A 21,322-nucleotide genomic window follows, 5' to 3' on the forward strand; every position below is an offset into this window, starting at 1 on the left:
TTTTTTTCTTTTTGGTGCCAGGAATTGAACTCAGGACCTTGCACTTGCCAAGTAGGTGCTGTGCTGCTGAGCTGCCTCCCCAGCCCCCTCAGCTTTCTTTTTAACAGAGGCCTTGATTTTATGATGGCATGAACACTGTTGTTCCACAAACAAAACAAGGCGGGTCTCTATGATTAAAGGCTGCACAGCGTTCAGGCCAAGCCTTCCCAAATTCTCACACAGTGACTGAGATCCAGCTGCACTCGGTAAGGCTCAGTGGCTACTATAACAGAACACCCGTCACTCAGACTGCTTTCAAGAGCGTTTATTCTGGCACCAGGAGGTGGGCGCTGCCGACCCACTGGCCATCCTGCCTCACCAGCCAGTGTCGCACTGCAGAAGCAGAGCGCAGGGGGAGCGAACAGGCGCAGCCAGGACCACATAGTAGGGACAGCGCAGCCGCACAGGTTAGTGAAAACGCACACAGACATTACAGAGCCACTCTGCGCTGACCTCCCTGTCAACACAGGCAGGACCCCGACAGGTTTTCCCTGGGATTCTCACCTGCGGTCCCGAGAGTGGACTCGGTGAGGCAGCAGGATGTCTGGTGGGGCAGCTGCAGCCTTGGTTTCCACCCTTAAGCCCAAGGGAGGGCGGAAGGAGAGCAGTGCTCCTGGGGAGGGTCCAGTGTGCAGGGTGGAGCCCTGGCTGGCATGGGGGTGGCCACTGGGGGAAGAGGAGCTTGGCATTTGTGTCACCCACTGCTGCCAGGCAGACCTTCTGTGGTGCCGTTACTGTCCCGGGCAACTTTGGGGCTCTGCTTGTCCGCTGCTCAGCGACTGCACACATAGCTGTCTCGGTAGACTGCTTGCTGCCTTGGGTTCTGGAGCCCACAGTGCCCATGGCCAAGGGCAGCAGTGCCCACCCAGGGTCTGTCAGGCACTGCCTCCTGGTAGCTACAAGGCATCCTTGCTACAGCTTTCCTGGAAGAACAAGGAGGTATAGAGTTCTTAGCTGAATAGACGGCCCCTGCCCTGTAAGATGGCCCGACTCTCCCCTAGACCACCTCACATGGTGCTGTAAAGGCCTGACATCTCGAGTCTCCTGGTCCCTTGGAGTCTAAGGAGCAGAGCACTTGGGAATGGATGGCCCATGGGTATTGCACAGGCAAAGGCAGCCCTTTTGCTTTGACTTGTTTTGCAAATGTGCCCCATGCAGCCAGGACTGCTCAGCCCAGGCATTCTCAGAAGGGCTTGGGGACAGCTGTGACCTCATGCATTCTGATATGAACAGACCACCTACGAGCTGTCATCCTTGGGAGCTTGTGGCAGCCACTTGGCCCACAGCTCTCCCTCCATGGCTGCTTATCTAACAGTAAACCTGTGGTCTTGCCTTTTGGTGACAGCTGGGAAAGCAGTGCCAGGGACTTGGGAGCCTGCCTGGGCATACTGTGTCCTGCAGCTGCAGCGTGGACCTGATCCTGCTGGTTGTGCCCAGGAGATCACCTCTCCCTGCTCCCCAGCAGTAGCCAGCTAAGAGCCCCCAGGAAGTGGCCTCAGCCATGCAGACCTGTGGGGCGTGCATATCTACCTCAGTCTCTTTGAGGGGCAGTTCAGGGCCCCTTGACCCCTTCCAGCCTTAATGCAGAGCCAGGGCACCCTTGGGGCTGCGAGATTCTCAGCAGAGCTGCTCAGTGGGCTGAAGAAGGCGGGCCCACTGCTAGGAAGGGCCTCGGCGGCCTCTGGTGGCCAGGTACGTACCCAGGCCTTCCTCCAGCCCTGCATCAGTCGGTCATGCTCCCCAACCACAGCCCTCCAAGTAGCGAGCTCTCTGCTCCACTTCTCCCGCTGGGCTGCCTCTGGAAGACAAGTGGGGCACAGATCAGCAGCACTGTGGATGGCCTCTGTCCAGCAAGGCCACACTGCAGCTGGACAGATGGCTGAGTGGGCCACAGCAGCGCTCCATGTGTCTGCCAGGGCCAGCTGTATTGTCTTAGGTGAGTCCTGCTAGCCTCGTCCATGCAGCTCTGAGCAGCAACTCCTGGGAGCATCCTCGCCCAGGCCCCATCTCTGCTTGCTGCTGTCCTTCTCAGCCACAGCAGGCCTATCCCCACATCCCTCACAGCCTCTTCCTATTTCTGTGGCAGAGGGCTGGACTGGGCTGCTGCATGACAGGAATCTGCCAGCTACAAGAACAAGGGCATTCCCTCACCTTGAAGATAAAAATCATCTGGGTGGGGAGGAGGCAGGGAAAATGGGGAGCTCCCCTAGCCAGGCATTTCTTCCTCCTGCCTCTGTTGTGTAGAGAGCTGCTTGGCCAGAAAGGTGCCTGTGTTCAGGTCAAGTACTGGTCTTCCTGGTTGCTGATCCTGAGCAGGTCACTCATGTCCTTATGGGCTTCTGCTGCACCATCTATAAATGGTAGCGGCAGCATTCCTGGTAAGGTCGCTGCCCTCCTGACCACACAGCCTCTGGTGGCAGTGCAGCGGCTGCTGGGCAGATTTCAGTTTGTAAGGCACCTTCCCTGCCAGCAGCCTGGGGGCAGAAGTTGCCCAGCAGTTACTTCTGCTCCTGCCAAGACCACCACTAAATGGACCCTGGGGTTCTTTTGAAACATATATGCAAGTGTGAAAAGCAGAGGACACAGCAAGAACGCAGAAGGCAAGAGGTGGAGGGACACATGGACACCGACAGGCCAGATGCAGGAAGGGGGCCATGTGGGCCGGGCAGGGGAGTCCAAGAGCCACCTCACACTCATGTCAGAGCACAACGCTGCCAAGCCTTGAGCAGACTGCTCAGGTGTGGTTCTGCTGCAGAGTCACAGCACCTGGACACTGGACTAAGCAGTGAGGGAGGGACAGAGGGTCCCAGGAACCCAACCTAAACCTCACTGGGCCTGCTGCTCCCAGTCTGAGCTGCAACCCAGTGAGAATCTATCATCGCAAAGCGGGGACCAGGACACTGCTGTGGAGACGAGCTGTGCTTAAGCAGTGCAGGACTCACTGGAGAGATTGTCAGCCCCAGGCCCCAGGAGGCCATCTGCTCCCACATTTCTAGCAAGTGCCACTGGTACTGCCTGTGCAGAGGCCGCACCACAGCAGGAAAGGGCTGAGATGGGAGACCGTGCGGCCCTTTCTTCAGTACAGATGGACATCAGGACCACAAGACACCTGAGGAGCAGCCCACTGGACAGCCAAATGGGCAATCTGGAAGGACCAAAGGAAACTCGAGGACACTGACTCAGTATTCTCAGTGAAGAGGTCACTTCATGAAATAACAATGCAGGAGACAAAAAGATCACTTAGAAACGGGATCTTAGAAATGAAAGGGCTCATTCTGGCAAGGAAAGCTGAGAGAACCTGCCAAGAAATAGAAGAAAGGGTCAAGCACTGACGGGAAAGGTGGGCAGCGCAGCTCCCGCCACGCATCCTGGGAAGCGAGTTCTGGAGAACAGTGGAGCACGACAGCTCTTCAAGAAGGCACCTCCCAGCTGAAGGGCAGGGCTCTCCTGTGGTTAACAGGTCCAGCCGCTGAGGCTTGGGGAAAACAAGCCACCGCAAGGTTTCATGGCATTGAAACGGCTCTGATAAAGTGCTGGAAACGGGGCCGGGTGCTCAGGTGCCTCGCGGTAGTGACCTTCAGGCCACAGTTCCATGCCCACACTGTCCTGTTAGCATGCAGGCAGAACGTGCAGGCTCTTGGAGCATCTGCTCCTGCACACCCTTTCAGGGATGCAGTATTACACAAGAGGGTGTTCTCTGACTTGAGGGGAAGGGCCATCCCAAGGCCACATGCAGCTCCTGGTGCGGACAGCAAGGTGCCCAGGGGAGCTGGCCAGGAGGTTCTGGAGAAGCTGACTGCAGGACACGAAGGTCACGGACTGCAATCTGCTGTTGAATTCATGACCATGAAGAACCAAGCAAAAGGAAATCACACAGGGATCCCAACAGGCCCAGGGGATGAGGCAGTCCTCGTGGTAGAAACGCATGCCCCCTGTGGCAAGGTGGGGGCCTGACAGCGAGAACAAGTGCCTGGGTCCATGTGGGCTCGAAAGTGGTCATATTTGTGCAGATATGGCGTGGGCACTGGGGAAGCAGAGAAGGAAAAGCCAAATCCTCATCTTTCTCCACGGAAAGCCAGTGGTCAACTCCCGACGTGCTGCCACACCAGCATGCTTTGAGATGAGGGTGTGCAGCCGCCTCAGGCAGCTGCAGGCCAGGGCATCACTTACCATGCCTCACTACTGTAACCCGCACTTTTGAGGTCTGGTTCCCTGCAGAGGAGAGGACGGAGCAGCGGTACTCGCTGCTCTCCTGGATGGCGTCCCGCAGCCAACTGAGCGCATGGACCCTGCCGTCGGGCAGCAGGTGGGTCTGCAAGGGCACACACGTCTCCAGGACACGGCTGTTCTTCTCCCAGGTAAAGTGGATGTCCGCAGGACCTATGGGCACATGATCCATCTCCACCTCGGTGGCCCACGAGAGCTGCCTCAGCAGCAGTGCTGGGAGGCCACTACCAGTATAGTCCCTGGGCTGCCTTGGGATAAGGCCCAAGTGACTGTCCGCGAAAGGGCAGCTCTACCTCAGCTCTCCAACGCCCTGTTCACTGCCTGCGTCTGGCCTGTAGATGGTTTATTCTGAGCACATCTATGTGGCTCTGCACCCCTGCCGTGGAGTGTTGCTGTTGTGTCTTCCTGTTGTGTTATATGCCCTGGGCAGCCAACACGCATGCACATGTGCCGAGGGAGAGAGCCAGCATCAACCACAGCTGTCCCAAACTGGGTCCCTTCCAGACTTTTTACCTGATTTGTTGGGTGGAGGGGCTAGGGTCACTTATTTCTCACACTCCCTAACAGTCGGCCTGTCGTGGGCACAGTGAGGTGGCTTTAGCTCATCTGATCCATTGTGGGCACTGCAGGGCCTGCCTCGCCTGAAGAGGCTATCCTTCCAGGGTGAGAAGGCTGTGTGTCCTCAAGCAGGGAGGTCAGGGCTAGAGGCTGAGCTGACAAGGAGGAACCACTCAGACCTTACATTCACGCCTGAGCAGGTAGCTGGAGAGGGGTGGTGAAGCCCAAGGGTAGGAACCATGAGTGGGGCCAAGGCCGCCTTCCAGGGTCCAGCCTGTGGGTCTCAGACTTCACTCCAAGGCCCAGGAGTGGCTGGCTGTACTGGAACAGGCACTACCGCCCATTCCTCAAGGAAGACACAAGCCGGGCATCACCCTGTGACATGGTGCCCACACTGGCCACTGCTCAGAACTTGAAGAAGGCAAGGGGGTGGTGGTGTGAGCCAGGGACCCTCAGAGCTTGCCTCAGGGTATGTGCAGCTGGGTGCACCCACATAGCAGTCCCACGAAGGGTAAGCTTGGCCTGGCCTGTCGCCACGATCATGCTGCCATTCCACTCCTACAGGTGCACCCACCTGCCTTAGGGCAGCCCTCCCTGACCAGAGCCCTGGCTCCCTGCGGTGGACGTCTGCCCTTCCCCTTGGCCCTCTCATCTCCCAGACAGGCTGAGAGGCCGCCTGAGCTAGTGTGTGCTCAAGATCCCCCAGGGTAACCTCTACTTGGCCAGGAACCGGATGAGAATGGCTCGCTAGAAATTGGACTCCCAGATGCCACCTCGGAGTGACAGACCACAGTTGCATGGAGGACACTGGGCAGGCATGAGGAGCTATGTGCACACAAGAATGGATGATGCTAGAGGTGCTAGCGACTCCTATCTTTGGCTGAAGCAGAAGCCACTCAGCCAGAAAAACAGGCCCAAGCCCAGTGTTCCTAAGAATGCAGGCACACAAAACATGGGCAGCGCCCTTCGCTGAGGTGTCCAGAGGTGGGAGGACCATGCCGGGTTCTGGGGAGGTGGGGTTGCCAGAGCCTGAGCCCCTGGCCTGTGCTGCAGCTGCAAAAGATGGCTGTTTTCACTGATGTTACTACACTTGTGCTGGGCTCACACCCTTGGCGTCTAGGGGTTGTGGCTCCTTTACCAGTCCCCACCGCTGGGTCAGAGGACTTTCCTCAAGCATTAGCCCAACCAGACCGTCAGGGAGGCATCTCGAGAGATGGGGTGCACTTGTTAGTCGTAAGAAGCCCCCTGCACTGTCACTGTGAATCTTGTATTAGATTTTGAGAAACAAAAACACTAACGTGAGCAAAAAAATCTAAGCGTGCGTCTGTGTGTGTATGTATAGCTGTGTTTCTACATGGGTACATCTAGCCACAGGCACGTGTAGATACGAACAAAAGGCCTGATAGTGGCCATGATGCTAGACGTAGCCATCCCCGGACAGCTGTATTTGGGGCTTGTCTGTGTTTTCCTACAGTTTACAAATTCAACAAACATAGTGAAAAAATAGAATGCTAAGTTGAAAGAAATGTGCTGTAAACTCTCAGGAACTCTGAAAGATCTTCCAAAGGTGGTTTGTGTAGCAGTCTCTGGGCCCCTCTTGGGCTCTTTTGTGCAGAATGGTTTCAATCCATGTTATCCTATTTTTTCACTATGCATGCACGCACGTGTGTGTGTGTGTGTGTGTGTGTGTGTGTGTGTGTGTTTCTGTCTACATGGACAGATGTCCATCAACTGGGGGACACACATAATCTTCCCTCAGTAGCCACTATGCACTGGTTCCAGGACCACAAAAGGTATCAAAAATCACAGATGTTTGAGTCCTGTACAGGGAACAGCAACACATTTGCAAGTCGCACATGCACATCTGCCCACAGATTCATGTCCTCTCTGGATGGTCTGTAACACCTAATACGAGAGCACTTTGCAAGTGGTCCTGCCACATGCTTGGGGCCCGTGACGCGGAGTTCATATTCAGCACAGGCGCAGCCTTGCCTCTGCGTACCGGCTGAGCCCATGGGTGTGAGCCCATGGATCCAAGGGCTGAGCATTTTGTCTTTGTAGCTGCCGGATGTTCTTCAGGACACATTTGTTTTTGCCACTTCCCAGCTTCAAGGGATCAAACTGGAATTGCACTTAAAGAAACTGATTCTCTGGGGCCAGCCAGATAGCTCAGCAGATTAAAGTGCCTGCTTAGGCAGACTCAGGGGCTGAGGTTTGATTCCCAGTCTGTCGTGCTGGCCCCACCCCCATCTGAGACTGTGATTGAGACTGGGCATGGTGGCGCACACCTGTAATCCCAGTGCTTGGGAGGCTGAAAACAGGAGGATCACTACGAGTCTGATCTACATAGGCCCTGTAGACCCTGTACTAAATACATAAAAAATAAAACCTGATTCTCTGGAGGCATTAGGATCGAAGCAATGTCTTTAAACATCAGACACTGAAGCCTATTTTTAAAAAGTCCCCCACTAAGAAGAATATATGCAGTGTATTATTTGTTGAAAAAAAAAAAAAAGTCCCATCTCCTGGACACACAGCCCTGCTCTAGGTGAGATGAACTGCAAAATCCCCGAGACCACTCTCAGGTGTGCACAGAACACAGAACACACTGCCACGTGCCCCACCAGCATGAAGATGGTGCTTAAGCATCGTAACTATTAAATATGTGCTTACTCATAGACATGAAAGATGTTGAAGGGGTACTTACGTTCCATGCATTCATTTTAAACTATCCAACTCATTCTGAATGCAGAGGAGAGTAAAGAGAGAGGGAAAGTGCGTTAGAACCAGTCCATGGGGCCATCCCATCAGCACTTGTGGCAAAAGGGACAGGCAGAGGTGGCATACCCATTCATGTTACCCCACTGATTCTGCTTATAGACCTAAATGCCCAGCCTTGGTGTTTTTTTTTTTTTTTTCTTCTCTGAGAACTCTGGTTCCAGCCTTGAGCCTGCCAACTGCCCACCGTTCCATCCTGACATCTCGGGAGGACGGTGCACCCTATAAGCCACCGAGTGGACACAAGTCACTAGCTCTTCCTGGCATCAAGCCAGTGGTACTGCTTCTCATCTGACAAAGGAGGAGATATGTCCTTCTGGCTGGGAAGGACCCAGGTTGAGAGCAGGCCAAGACAACTCCTGGCCACAGCTTACCTGCTTTTTTGCTCTGAGCCTCAGGCCCCAGCACACGTCACCCTCCTGCTTGCCCTGTCCCACAGTGCCCTGTAGGACCAAGTGGTCATGAGTACTCTGGCTTCAGAGCCACACAGATGTGATCAGGAGGCACACGGGGCTGATTCCACACAGCAAGCCACGCTGCTCCAGTGTGGCCTCCCCAGGAAGGCTGCCTGCCCTGGAGCTGGACCTGAGGCCTGACATGTGGGCAGCCTTAGGGGTCCACCCCAGGCCTCACCTGCAGGGGCCACATCCCCAGTGATGTCCAGGTGGGCACTCCCCTAGTGGGTGGACACTAACCTCTGAGCACCACCAGGGTGTTCCGCAGTGCACACTGCCCAGGGGCCCCTGACATTCCCTCTTCTCTCAGGATCCTGCTGCCTGCCCATGCCTGGGCCCCCTCCTGGGGACAGTGGCTCTTCCTATCCCAGGTGTGTGTTTCTGCCCCTCAGCCTCTGCCCTTGGAGGGGCAAGATCTGTGTTGTGGGGGATACACCGAGGCCCTACTGACCGCCTCTCTCTGCTCTATCTAAAGTCCTCTCCCAAGTCCTGGAACAGCTGGAGGAGGGAGAGGAGCGAGCCACACCCCGCATGCAGCACCTGACAGTGTCCTCGGGGGCATCTACCCGCTGCACCTGCCCTGGCAGTGTCAGTATCACCTGCCACTCGGGCCTGTTCTGAACAGCCTGGGAAGACAGGGCTGTAAGCGCCTTTGGGAAGCTTCCCGTGGACTGTGCCCAAGATCTCACGGGCTCTCCGGCAGCTACCCCAGGCCAGCGCCAGTTGTGTCCTGGCCTGTACACTGCCTAGCTCAAGTCACCCTGCTTTGCCCTTGCTGGGTGGGGACTTAGACACCTGTGCAGATCTGAACCCCCTTCCCAGTCCAATGTCAGTCTGTTACCTCCAAGTTGTAGTCCAGACCTCAGCCTCCCCAGAAGTCCTCCCCAAACCCCCGAAAACTCACGACTGCATCCTTCAGTCTCAGCCGGGACCTTGTCGTTAGCAAGTCTACCTGGAGAGTCTGGACCAGGTCACACCTGAGGACCAGCAGGTGCCCTGACTGAGGGCTGGCCAGGAGGGGCCCCTGATCATCAGGCATGTCCCTCCAGCACATCTTGGAGGCTCTGGGGCTGCGCCAGAATCTGTAGAAGTTACATTAGGCCCAGGCAGCCCACGCCCTGCCTGACCCCTACAGTCACATGCCAGCAAATGTTAAATATCCTGGAGTCACAGGGCAGTCACCGTGGGACATTTACCACCTCCTAGCAAAGGAATGGAGGCCAGATGGCTGGGACACTTGTCAACAGTCACTGGGACCCTGGGATGGAGACAGGACTGGGGTAAGGCCTTCTGGGTGTGGCCCTGCCCTCAAGAAAGGGACAGAAGACACAAAGTGGCCAGGGCAGGGGTAGCACAGAGGCTGGTAGCTCCAGCCTCTCTGATCTGTGACCCCAAGGTCTCCATGGTGTGAGGACGGGATGGGCAGAGGCCAAGGAACCTCTGGGTGCTGGCCGGAGGTGAGGAGGCTTCTGTGTGCTCCCACCCTCTGCAGTGTTCCTTTGGGTCCTGAGCCATCCCAAAGTGCTGGTGCCCTGTGGCCAGCTCAGTTGTGACCCCCAAATGTCCCAATGCTGACCACTGGAGCCATAGGTGCAAAAGGCACTTGAGAGATGTGGTCACCCAACTCCCTGGCTGGCCTGGGGATGTGGCAGATTTGTACATGTATGCAGGATGTGGTGTAATGTGTATGTTGTATGCTACCTGCTGCGCTGTGTGAGGTACGTCATGAGTGGCATTTGTGTTGTGTACATGTGTATGTACCTTATGGTGTGGAAGATGTGTAGTACATGATGTATGTGCCACGTGGTACGAGCATGTAGTGTGTAATCTGGTGTGCCGTGCACAGTGTGTGGTATGCTCTGGGTGGTGCGGATGGCACGGTGCACATGTGGTGTGGGACACGAAGCACGAGGCGGAGCATCCACCCAGCCCATTGTAGCTGGATGCATGGTGAACGGAAGAACATGAACCCACCACTTCCAGGCCCATTCACATACAGCACACAGTAGATGCTGCCACCTGGAACTGGGAGACTCCACAGGCTGCTGTGCACAGGACCTGGGGGCAGGAAGGTAGCCTCTAGGAGCTACGCTGGGTCTCAGACACGGAGCACTGTGGAAGGAGAGCCCAGCCCTTCCAGCTCAGGTCCTGGTCCTCCCAGCCAGATGCTGTGGCAGGGCTGTCCTAAGTGCCACCCTGGAGAAGTCGCCCGCCCTGCTGCATGGCCAGACCTCACTCCATCCCACCCCCAGCCCTGTCCTCTGCTCATACCAGGGCATTCTCTGGAACCAGCCTGCCACTGCAGGCTGGGCAGTGACCTTACCTCTCAGGCAGCTGAGGCTGAGTCCATAGGGACCCCTCTCACCCGGCTTTTGGGCCACATCTCCTGTGGCAGGCAGGACCATGTGACTTCAGTCAGCCTCCGGGGAGGTGTACGGCTCTCACGAGGAAAAGGGTCACCCAGCAAAGCGTGGGCACCAGGGAGCAGAGGGAACCAAGGCCCCACATATATCCTCTTTGATCTCAGATTCTAAAGGCCAGGCAGCCCGCAATGCTGTAGCAACTGCCACACAAATGGCTGTTCAGCAAGAAAGCAAGCCCAGGTGGAGGTCCAAACCCAGCCGTCCCAGAGGCAAGGGAAGCTGCAGCCCCAAGGAGTCCCCTCAGGATCAGACCCAGGTGCAGGCTACACCCATTTCTCCCCAGAAAAGCCTGCCCTGTGGCTGGTGCTGGGGCATCCAAACGCAGGCGACTCCAGGGTGCAGAGCACAGGCCCCTTGCTTCACGCACACCGAGCCACCTGGGCCTCAGGCCCATGGCCACTGCCCCCCCTCATGCCTGGCCATCAGATGTGGCCTTGGTGGAACAAAGAAACCGGAAAGAAAGGCCCCAGGGGGCCCCAGCTGTTCCTGGAGAGCGCAACACCTGCACAAGGAGGGAACAGGGAGGCAGGAGGCCTCGCTTTCCCAACTGCCCCTGTTCTGAGGGTCAGGAAAGGGTCAAGCTCATCCCACTGGATCCTACCACGCAAGAGCAAGACCACAGCTGTCCCTGGACCCTGGAGCAGATACTGCTAGGCCCAGACAAGGCAGGACTGACGGGCAGAGCACAGGGGAAGCATTTTTCTAGCCCGAGGCTGGCAGGGGCAGTGCAGGTCCCATGGCCTGGCCTCAGTGGCCAGAGATGGAGCCAAGGGACACCTTTTCCTTCTGCCCCTGCCCTATATGGGTATTGGCCTCGATGGTTCCTACTGCCCACTCTGGTCCCAGTCCTTTGGCCCCCACACCAGTTTCTTCTCCACGAACCAATACCGCAGCAATGTCTGTTCCTTGCAAGGAACCAGTCTTCCCCTGCCAAGCCCAGGGGCTAGACTCTATGAAAATCTGGTTGGCAGAAGACATGCAACTAAATACTTGCCACCTAACCATGCCATGCGCTTGGCCACATAGCCTGCCTGTGTCCTCAGGGAAGGAGTCCTGGGCTCTCCACCCTGTTGTGTGAACCCAGCTCCCCACCTCTGAAGGATCCTCCAGCGGGCCCACAGGGCACTCTGCAGCCACCACCGCCAGACATCGACTCTAAGCAAAACCCGGCCAGGAAGCCACACACAGGTGTCGTAGTCCAGGCCTGGTCCAAAGGAGCCCAGAGCGCTCAGTGTGGTCGTGTCAGGTCCAGCTCCTAAAGGAGCTGAGGCAGGATAGTAGCTGTTTGAGCACAGGAGTTCAGGCTGACCTAGGAAATAGCGAGGCCCTGTCTCTCAAAAAACGAAAACCAAAACTGGAGAGTTCTTCCCACAGGAGTTAGACAAGAGGTCAGTCCCTACGGTCCACACCTGCGGGGCCCATGCACAGGGACCAACTACCAACAGGCCCCGCACTCAAAGTACACAGGCCTCTCTGGGGCTCCCAGAGCTGACGTAACAAGGGACAGGCAATAGCTTACAACCGTTAGTACCTTCTGACCATGGAGGTTTGTTTGAAAAGTAAACAGGATCTTCATTTTCAGTCCTCCCCTCCAGAGCACAGGCGCAGCCACTGTGCCAGCTGCCAAGAGCGGCCAAAGCCAGGGGTAGAGCTCAGGTATGTTCTGGCTGAGCTCCCACCCATCCCGAGCAACCCTGTGGGATGTTCTCCAACACCATCAAAATGCTCTTGTGACTGCACGGAGAACACCAGACTCAGTAACCTGTGCTTTTGAACATCCTCGAACAAGTCAACAGAACTCCTGTTCTAGGAGCTCTGGGGTCACTTTTTAAAAATGTTCTGAAGGTGCTGCACATGGTAGCTCATGCCTACAACCCCAGCAACTCAGAGGGAGGAGGATCCAATTCCTGGACCAGCCTGGCAACTTCACAAGCCCCATCTCTAAACTGAAGTCTCTTACAAAGTGCTGAGGATGCAGCTCAGTGATACAGCACACGCTACACATGCCAGAGTTGAGGCCTGGAGTTCAGATGGCCTGTCAACCAACCTCTAACGTACTACAGAAATAGAATCAACCCTTGTTCCTAGTCCAGCCCCCTGCAATTTGTAAAGAAAGCCTCACTGGTGGTAGCTCTGCCCACTCATGATGCCATGGTCTATGGCTGCTTCTAGTGTTAGCAGGGCAGGGCTGAGAAGCTAGGCCTGGGACCCGGGGGCCCTCACAGCCTGTATGGTGGCTTTCTGGAGAAGAGCTGGTTGACTCCTCACACCAGACTCCTGCTGGCTGTCCCACTGCACAGGAAAGCAGAGGGCTCTACCACCAGCCCAGCCAGGAAGGTGGTAGGCTTTGGTGAAACGCAGACATAGAAGCAGCCTCGGCCCATGGACGGGGTGCGCCCGACTCACCTGTGGCCTGGCAGAAGAGGTGGAAGGTCCCCAGGACATGCACCTGCTGTGCCTGGTCACTCAGGAAGGGCGGCAGCAAGACGACCTGTGTGCGGTTGTCACGCCCTGGGCCCGGGGCTGGCCAGGGGCTCCGGGGAGAGGAAGACGAGTCGGGACCCAGACAGGACAGGGAGGAGGAGCCAGGAGGAGGAAAGGGCTTAGGAGATGAGGCTGTGAGACAGAGGACAGAAAAGAAAGGGCACTGAGGAGGGCATCATCAGGATCGAGTGCCAGGCCAGAGAAGGCAGAGCGCAGCAGGAAGCAGACAGGTGGGGGGTGAGGGCAGATCCTGAGGCCACCCCACTGGGGCCACCCTACAGCCCGGCAAGTGATACATGCCTAAGTGACTGGTAGAAGCCTTTCATTTATTTGGGTATTTTCCACATGTATACAAGTCAAGATAGAAAAATAAAAGTAAATCTTATAAAACACAAAAGCTAACACCCCAAAAGATGAACTTGTGTCATGCTGAAAGGTCAGACTGTCCACACAGGCACACAGAAATCCAGTTTATTGTTCTCTGCCACGAAACAAAAGTCCTCCTCTGCATGGGTATTTACAAAGCAGGAGATGGAGTGTGAAACAAAGGTTAAAACTCTACCGCTCCTTTATATCTTTAATGACAGCAGCAGAGGCCAGGTGGGGACAGCGGCCTTGGGTACCAGATGCATGGTCCTGGATGCAGCCAGCGGCGCTCTGCCACAGACCACTTGTCTTCCAGGAGTGAGGGGACAGCTCCAAGGGGCCAAGGACAGAGTCTAGGTGGCAGTGGGGATGACAGAAGCAAGAAGAGACGGGAGATGGTCAGAGAACCCAAGACATCCTTGTGAGGGCTCCACCCCCAGACAGGAGGGCTCGCCCGCAGCCACGGTGTGATGTGGCAGCACGCCTTCCCCGGGGTGGCCTGATCGCTGGCACCCGGGCCCCATGCCACTCTTCTTCATGCGATGTCTGCCAGTGTGTGCAGGGCAGTCCTCCTCTTCAAGAAAGTTAAAAAAATAAAGAAATAAAATCTTTCTGAAAATGATGCCTCCAAGGAATAAAGTAAAAAGTAAAAAGGTCGGTGTGTTCAAGAGATGAGATTTTCAGGTCTACCTTCTAAAAGCAGAAAAAATGCATTTAGCAAAAAGTAAGTCTATCCCTGAGAATCGTAGGCAACGTAAGCCATATTCCAATATACAACAAAATCTGGAAGATGAACATCTTTTTCTAAATATTAAAACATCTGCTTCGGTAATGGGAAGAGCACACGTCTGAACTCCAGTCACGCCGCAACATCTCGTATGCCGTCTTCTAAAAAAAAAAAAAAAAAAAAAGACCTACGACTCAACATAACCAAAGCAAAATCTTAAAAAAAAATAATTCAACAGAAGAAAAGGTTCGTGCCAATCTGGACAACAGGCAATAAGTTACCAATCTGATAAACTAAAATGTCATTTCCAATCTGGAATGAAATCATCTTTTAGTGGCTGCTATGGGGAGAAGTGGAAGGAGCCCTGCGCAGCCCAGGGAGGTCAGCCACTTCTCCCCCATGACACAAAGGGCTCCGGAATGTTGGGGCACCACCCGCAAAGTGGTCTCCCAGAGCTCCAACCCACTGCAGGACTCTGACCTGGACGCAATGCTTGTCATTTTCCCAAACCACAAAGAGGAGCAAGTCACAGACTCAACCAGCGAGGAAACAAGACTAAGGACTGCTGCACGGCCACGAGACTGGAGACGCAGGTACTGAACAGGTAAGACACAAAGCGCCCCACAGTGGGCTGCAAGACACCACAGGCACACGCCTCAGTCCCCGTCTGCGTCCGAGTCTGCAAACTTGAGTTCACACTTGACATCAAATGGCCTGTCCCTGGCAGAGAGCTCGTCAATCCTCTGTGAGTCCTCCCTGTCCGTGGGGACTTTGCTGGTGATGGTGTCTGGCTCTGTCTCATAGCCAGTGTCCAGGGCTGGCCGAGGCTGCTCTCCGTTCTGCTGGGAAAAGCTCCCAGGCTCCACCAGCGTCTCCTTCACACTCTGCTCCAGGTCCGAAAACTCAGGCTTGGGTTGCTTCTTGCCAAGCAGCAGGGCTGAGCGGAACTTCAAGCACTGCCCCGGGAGGTAGCCCTTGTAGCAGTTGTAGGAGAAGAGGCAGAGCAAGAGCACGAAGAGAAAGAGCGACAGAGACATCAGCAGGCGGTTGTCACTGGACTTCAGGTACATGGTCTTCTCAGAGTGTAGCTGTGGCACGGTGTTAATGACGATCTTGGGCTCGCAGGATGTGCTGGTGGGCATGGGCCGGGGCGGCGGGGTGATGGGCCCAGGGGAGGTGGCCTGTACAGCCAGGCCTGGGGCAGAAGACCCCTGGGTGGCCGCTGCAGGCGCCCTGGAGGTGGCCTGAAAGCCCGGTGAGTGGGAGGCCAGTGAGGGCCGCGGGAGCACCTGCACCTCCAGCTTGGCCACCACCTGGGAGACCGTCTTGTTCCTGACCCTCTCCTCCGCCAGGCACTGGTATACGCCACTGTCACCTTCCGACAGGTTGAAGATGAGCAGATTTTTCCTGCCCATCAGACCATACTTGGGGCTCTCGGCCTTCAGCACACCGTTCTGGAACTTCCACACCACCCGGGCTAGGTTGGACTTTTGGGAGCATTTGAGTTCCGCTGTGTCTCCGTGCTTGAAAGGATGCTGCGGGGAACTTTCTTTAATCTTATCTGGAACATCAAAATAAATGTGCACAGCATCAACAACCCTGGTGGCTTACTCAACCGTTCTTAAAAACAGGTCAATACCCTCAAGAGGATATAAGTTTCACCCACTGGAGCAAGATGGAATCTTCTAGGACAACTAGGAAATAAAGACATGCGTGACCACGAAAGCAACGATGACCCTGATGGCAGCCCTTGGGGACAGCGAAAATCAGAGGTAGGTCTCACCAGCTGAAAGCCTGCATCTCTGCCCTGACCCCAGCAAGCTAGGGAGACAGAGTGAGGCTACTCTGTGGCTGGCGGCGTGGCTTCAGTCCAACACTAAACACTTTGCTAGTGGCTGTGCGGAAGGCTGGCTTTTGGGGCACTGGGCGACTGGGCGCCCTGCTCTACCCTTCTTTCATCTGGTGACTGGTGTCAGCTCAGAAGGCAAAGGAGTCCTGGAGTTGAGGCCACCCCTTCCCTGACACACTAGCAAGGTGCACAGGACTCCTGGCCCTGCTCCACCCACTGTGGGTCACTGAGCTGTTCCCCCACAGCTGCTCCCCCACAGGGAGTGGGGCTCCTGTGGGAAGCTGCCGGCCTTTTATCCAAATGTGTGGGATAGGCATTTTGGACTTCAGATGTTTTTCAGATTTTGGAATATTTCATTTATGTTTCATGGGCATCCTATACATACAGCCTGAAGATAATCGTGTACAACATTTGAAGTCATTCTGAGCAGATAACGAAGTTCCACGCTATGGAATTTTCCACTTGAGACATCGTACTGCACTCACAGGCTTTACATTTGTGGTTTGGGGGTTAGGGGTGCTTGACTTGACTCAGGTCTCCTTTCTTCACATTCCTAACGGGCTTTGAACCCAAAGCTAAATAGAACCAAGAAGAGGACTGTTTGGACAGAGTGCTTTCTAGTCCACCATACACCCTGTGTGGCTTCAGGTGCTCTTTCTGTAATCAAAGCGGCAGCGAGACCCCAGCCTGCTGTGCAAAGCCTGACCTCTGTTTTAAGCAGAGAAAAGAAACGCGGCACACAAGCATAGCACCACAGCAGCGCACGAAATGTTTCTGAGAGTTGCCAATTCTCAGGACTGGGGTGAGGAATACACTCACCCGGGCATGAGGATGTGTCGCCACTCATCTCCTGAATCCATGCCCTGCAAAACAATCAGCATGGTTACCAGTTCCTGGCCTGTACCCATGTGGGGCCCTTCAGGCAGCGCGCCTCGCCCATACCTGCTGGTGCCCTCGGCCTGGTACACGATGACGCAGGCAGCCTCGGTTGGGCTCCAGGCACAGTACGGGTCCCGAGCCAGTATGCAGTCTTGGCAGCTGCTGTGCTTCCCACAGAAGGCCAGCGGGGCCTGCACCACACCTGAGTTGGAGCCTGCATAGACAAACCTCCTGCCCTGTGCACGGGAAGAGAGGAGAACAGGCAGGGCTGTCACCATGGTCTGGACTCCAAGCTGAGGTGCTGTGGGGAGTGGGGCACCCCCAACTGGAGCTAGAGTAAGGCCGGTGGGTCTGCAGACACAGCAGCCTTGTACGACAAAGCAGGGGGGTGACGTCTCCCTCCCATCTGCTTCCCCTTGCCTCTGGGTCCCACCTGCTGGCAAAGCTAGCCCTGAGCTCAAGGCTTCCTGGGAGGAGTCTGTTCTCATGGCCTCTGGGTGGCCACCTATGGAGTGGAAGGCCCTGCCTTGCCCTGTTGGAGGAAGACAGCATTCGTGGCAGCCAGGAGCCGGACGACGCAGCCTCTGAAGGCTGTTCTCACCCCTGTATGAGTGAGACATCTTTGGACAAGGCCTGTAGCACCAGCCTGCATCACTAGTGCTGTGTTGCCAGCCTGTGTCACCACACGCATCCAGCACCCAGCTGGCCAGGGCATGCCTATCTAAGTGGTGCAAAGGACAAGCAGCCTGCTACTGACTCCCCTAGAGAAGGATGACACCAGCCCAGCCTGGGCTCAGAAGAGACCTTGCCTGAAAAACTAAGAAGGGTTCAGGATGAAGGCCTTGGGTTCAACCCCCCAATATGGAAAAAAAGTTAAACAAAACAGAAAGACTGACACTGCTCTGCACACATCTAGTTATGTAGGAGGAGCCCAGGTCAACCTCTGCAGCCACGTTCCAAGCAAGAGCAAACCCGACGCTCCCTCTTCCTGGTCCTTGGCCTCTGGCAGAGACCTGGACACTGGGCAGAGGTGGGTTTTTACCAATGAACATTAGAGCTGTACTCAGCACCTGCTCTGCCCCGAGGTGGGAGTTTCTCACCCCAGAAAACCTTTGGGCTGACATGAGAGACCCCAGATACACATGAGTTCAGGCTGCACCAGTCAGAGCATCCCACACCTGCCTCAGAATGTCTGGAGCTCGCCACCGTGTATCACCAGTTCCCAGTGCAATGCCCTGCCGGAGTGAGAACAGATGCATGCGGAAAGGGTTCCCACAAGGATGGAAACGGTGACATCAACAGACAGCAGGAAAGGCAGCCGCGTCCTATGGAGACTTGGGCGGACATGGCCAATGCTCACAATGTAAACAGGGACACAGGACAATCCCCAGGCTCAGTGCAGGGAATCATGTGACTAATGGAGGTGCAAAAGTACCTCCTAGGGCAAAGGCAAAGCTGTGTCCTGCTAGGGATACCTGTAAAGCAGTGTGGTCACTGTGCAGGGGAGAAGTGGTGGCCGTGGGCAGGCTATGGGGAGAGAGGGACCATCCTAGGAGACTGTGACCCTCCCTCTTCTCCAGGACATTCAGCCCTGCTTCTCCCCAGTGGCTCCAGGGGAGCATGTTGAAGTCAAGCCATTACGACCAAGTGCCACCATGTGGCTTCCAACAAACAAACATGGAAGGGGCGGGAAGGGAAAGGGAAGAGAATGGAGGGGAAGGAAAGGGAGGGAAAGGGGAGGGGAGGGAGGAGGAGGAGAGGAGGAGAAGGAAGAGGGAGGAGAGGAGGGGAAGGGAGGGGGAGGAGAGGAGAAGAGAGGAGGGGAGGGGAAGAGGGAAGGGAAAGGGGAGAGGACGGGAGGGCAGCAGAGCCTCCTAGGACATTTGCAAGACCTGTGGCTGGCAAGGCCTACTAGGGATGCAAAAATTAGTGAATGAGGGGACATGGACTAAGTGCAGTGGCACATGCCTGTAATCCTAGCACTCAAGAGGCTGAGGCAGGAGATGGCTGCAAGTCTGAGGCCAGCCATGAACTACATAGTGAGATTCTGTTTATGAAGACAAAAAATAAAAACAAAGGACGGAACCAGTGATCCGCAGGGAACTGGCTCCTGGACACCGCCCCCACAGGTACCAAAGTCCTTTATATAAAACTGCAGATTTGCATATGATCTAAGCACATCCTCAGGAGACTTTAAATCACCTCTGGACTACTCAGAACACTACAAGGCTGCACTATCTAGGGACTAGTGACAAGAAGAGTCCACACATTTTAGTGCACAAGCAATTTTTTTTTCCCAAATATTTTTAATTGGAGACCAGTAGAACTGCAAATGTGAAACGGCAGGTTAGGACACGAGGGATGACAACACCTCCTATCTCAGCATCTGCTCTCCCGAGAGAGAACAGCTGTCCTAGACTGGCCCACAGACCCACACACTCCCTGACTGCCTGCTGGAGGTGGGGCACAACTCATTTGGGGTGGCCAGACAGAGCCACGTGTGGGGCACGAGTCGAGGGCACCAAGGTGCCATGCCCCAGGTGGCTCCCCTAGGGTGTCCTCCCCAAGCCATGCCCCTAAACAGTCAAGAGGACCCACTAGACATCATGAAAGAGCAGACTGGGTCTCCCTAGGCCTGCCCAGCTGGAGACAGGGACCTGTGGAGGAGCCGTGACGCCCCAATGCACTGTGGCACCTGTGCAGGGTTTGGGTAACTGGGCACATGAGGCGGCGGGGTGGTGGTGGGGGAGCACAAGAACCTCCGTGCCATCCTTGACAGTCTTCTGCAAATCATAAACTACTTCAAAATGAAAAACTGAACAAGGTGAATAAAAACACTTGGTCAGGGCTGGAAAGATAGCTCGATGGTCTAAGTATCTGCCTGGCAAGCACAAGGACCTGGGTTTTGTCCCCCTTAGCACATGCTGTATGGGCCCTGCCTTGGCTGTGCCACGTGGGCCATGGAGACCAGGCGCGGTGATGCACACCTATAATCCTAGCGCTGACGAGGCTGAGACAGGAGGATTACTATAACTCTGAGCTGGGTAGCAAGACCCTTTACCCAACAGATAGACAGAGACAGACAGACAGACAGACAGACAGACAGACAGACAGACTTCAAACACTTGGTGGTGGAGATGGACAAAGTGTCACGACACAGAGTGCACATCTCTGCCAACTCCCTGCCAATGAAGGTGATCACGAGGTACAGCAAACAGTACTGACAAAAATACAAACTAAACTCAAGCAAAAGCGCCAGTGCCTGGTGGACAGTACCCAGTAGCAGTGAGGTGTGCTGAGGACCCCTCCTTCCCCAGGTCCTGTCTCTGCTGGCCCCTGCGTGTGTGCGGCCCAAGGGACAGTGGCAAAGGGCATGCATGTGGGGGAAAGTCGGCAAAGCTCCCCTCTCAGTGCCAGTGGCACACCCTGCCCTGGCTAGTGAAGGGCGTCTGACAACAGACACATCCTGGTCCGGGGGCCCGAAGAGGGCCTTGCAAGGCACACCTGCCCAATGTGCACAGAGAGCAACCTGGAGGCCGCAGCCCTACACCCAGGCCCACAGCGTATCAGCCCCAGTTCACGAGAGAGGTCTAAAACCACGGGGAGTGCAGAGACGATGTGGTCCATCATAAAATGGAGCACCACCCAGCCTCTCAAAAGACAGCCTGACACACGTTGCGCCATGGAGGAAGCCCGCAGAAATCATGGGAGGAGAAAGGAGCCAGCACAAAGAACAAGCGTAGTTCGCCTCCACATGCTTGGAGTGCCCAGTGTCATCCAGGGAAGAGATGGGAAGTGCAGTCTATGGGACAGTTTCAGTGCAAGAAAATGACCAAGTTTTTGAGGATGGGTAGTACAGTGGCTGCAGACACGCTCAGTGTGCTTGAGGCCATTTCAAAAGGGACTGGAGGGGTGGAGCTGCCAGTGAAACAGCTGCCCCAGCTGTACAGAAGGGGGAGGGGTCAGGCACTGGTCCCCTCCTGACTGAAGGGCCTGATGGGGGGGCTGGCCACCAGCTTTCCATACCTGAGGATGCCAGTATGGAGTGGGGGGGCACTGATCAGCAATTCCACTGCCATGCCAGCACCGCTGGGCATGGAAACTCCTGGCCTGGTTGAGGAGGTGGTGGGGACCCAACGCAGGCAAACTGCCTATGAGCTAGTCACTGCAGCAGGGCCAGGTCTCCCTGCAGCAGCTTCAGTGGGGACGGGAGAATCAGGTGGGTAGAAGGTAGCAAAGCAACAAGGGGCCTCAGCAGCTCGTTTATGCCCATTGTGCTCTGTATAACGGATTGGGGATTAGGGCAAAGCCGAACTGATCAGGGGACCGATGTGGTCCCAGCACTGCACCGTGAATCAGTCCCAGCACCACACACTCTAAATCCAGCCACTTATGAAAAAAGCCCCACCTATGACTGTGTTGGACTTCGGGGGACATCTAGACACCAGCCATCACGGGGCCTACTGTCTGCCTTTGGGGGTGAGCATCACATGCCCCGGAAGCTGAAAGGCAGGGTCCTGAACTCACTCGGATGAAT

General features: G+C 55.6%; 1 protein-coding gene across 10 annotated transcripts in view; it reads right to left on the reverse strand.

The window, feature by feature from the left end:
* Nucleotides 1–124: 124 nt before the first annotated feature.
* Nucleotides 125–21,322, reverse strand: part of Sema4d (semaphorin 4D) — a 126,292-nt gene continuing 105,094 nt past the window's right edge. For 9 of the 10 annotated variants that reach the window (XM_023704205.1, XM_023704197.1, XM_023704200.1 and 6 more), the window contains 3 exons: nt 16,849–17,021; nt 16,726–16,769; nt 14,237–15,618 (listed from right to left, as the gene is read on the reverse strand). In XM_023704205.1, the coding sequence (XP_023559973.1) occupies nt 14,714–15,618; nt 16,726–16,769; nt 16,849–17,021 (1,122 nt within the window). In that variant the 3' untranslated portion in view covers nt 14,237–14,713. Of the gene's footprint in view, nt 963–1,739; nt 1,838–4,209; nt 4,420–12,886; nt 13,097–14,236; nt 15,619–16,725; nt 16,770–16,848; nt 17,022–21,322 lie in introns of those variants that run through there. The other variant, XM_023704206.1, reaches the window with a different exon arrangement.

The sequence above is a fragment of the Octodon degus genome, unplaced genomic scaffold, assembly GCF_000260255.1.
Source record: "Octodon degus isolate 3935 unplaced genomic scaffold, OctDeg1.0 scaffold00192, whole genome shotgun sequence".
In the NCBI taxonomy this organism is placed as follows: domain Eukaryota; kingdom Metazoa; phylum Chordata; class Mammalia; order Rodentia; family Octodontidae; genus Octodon; species Octodon degus.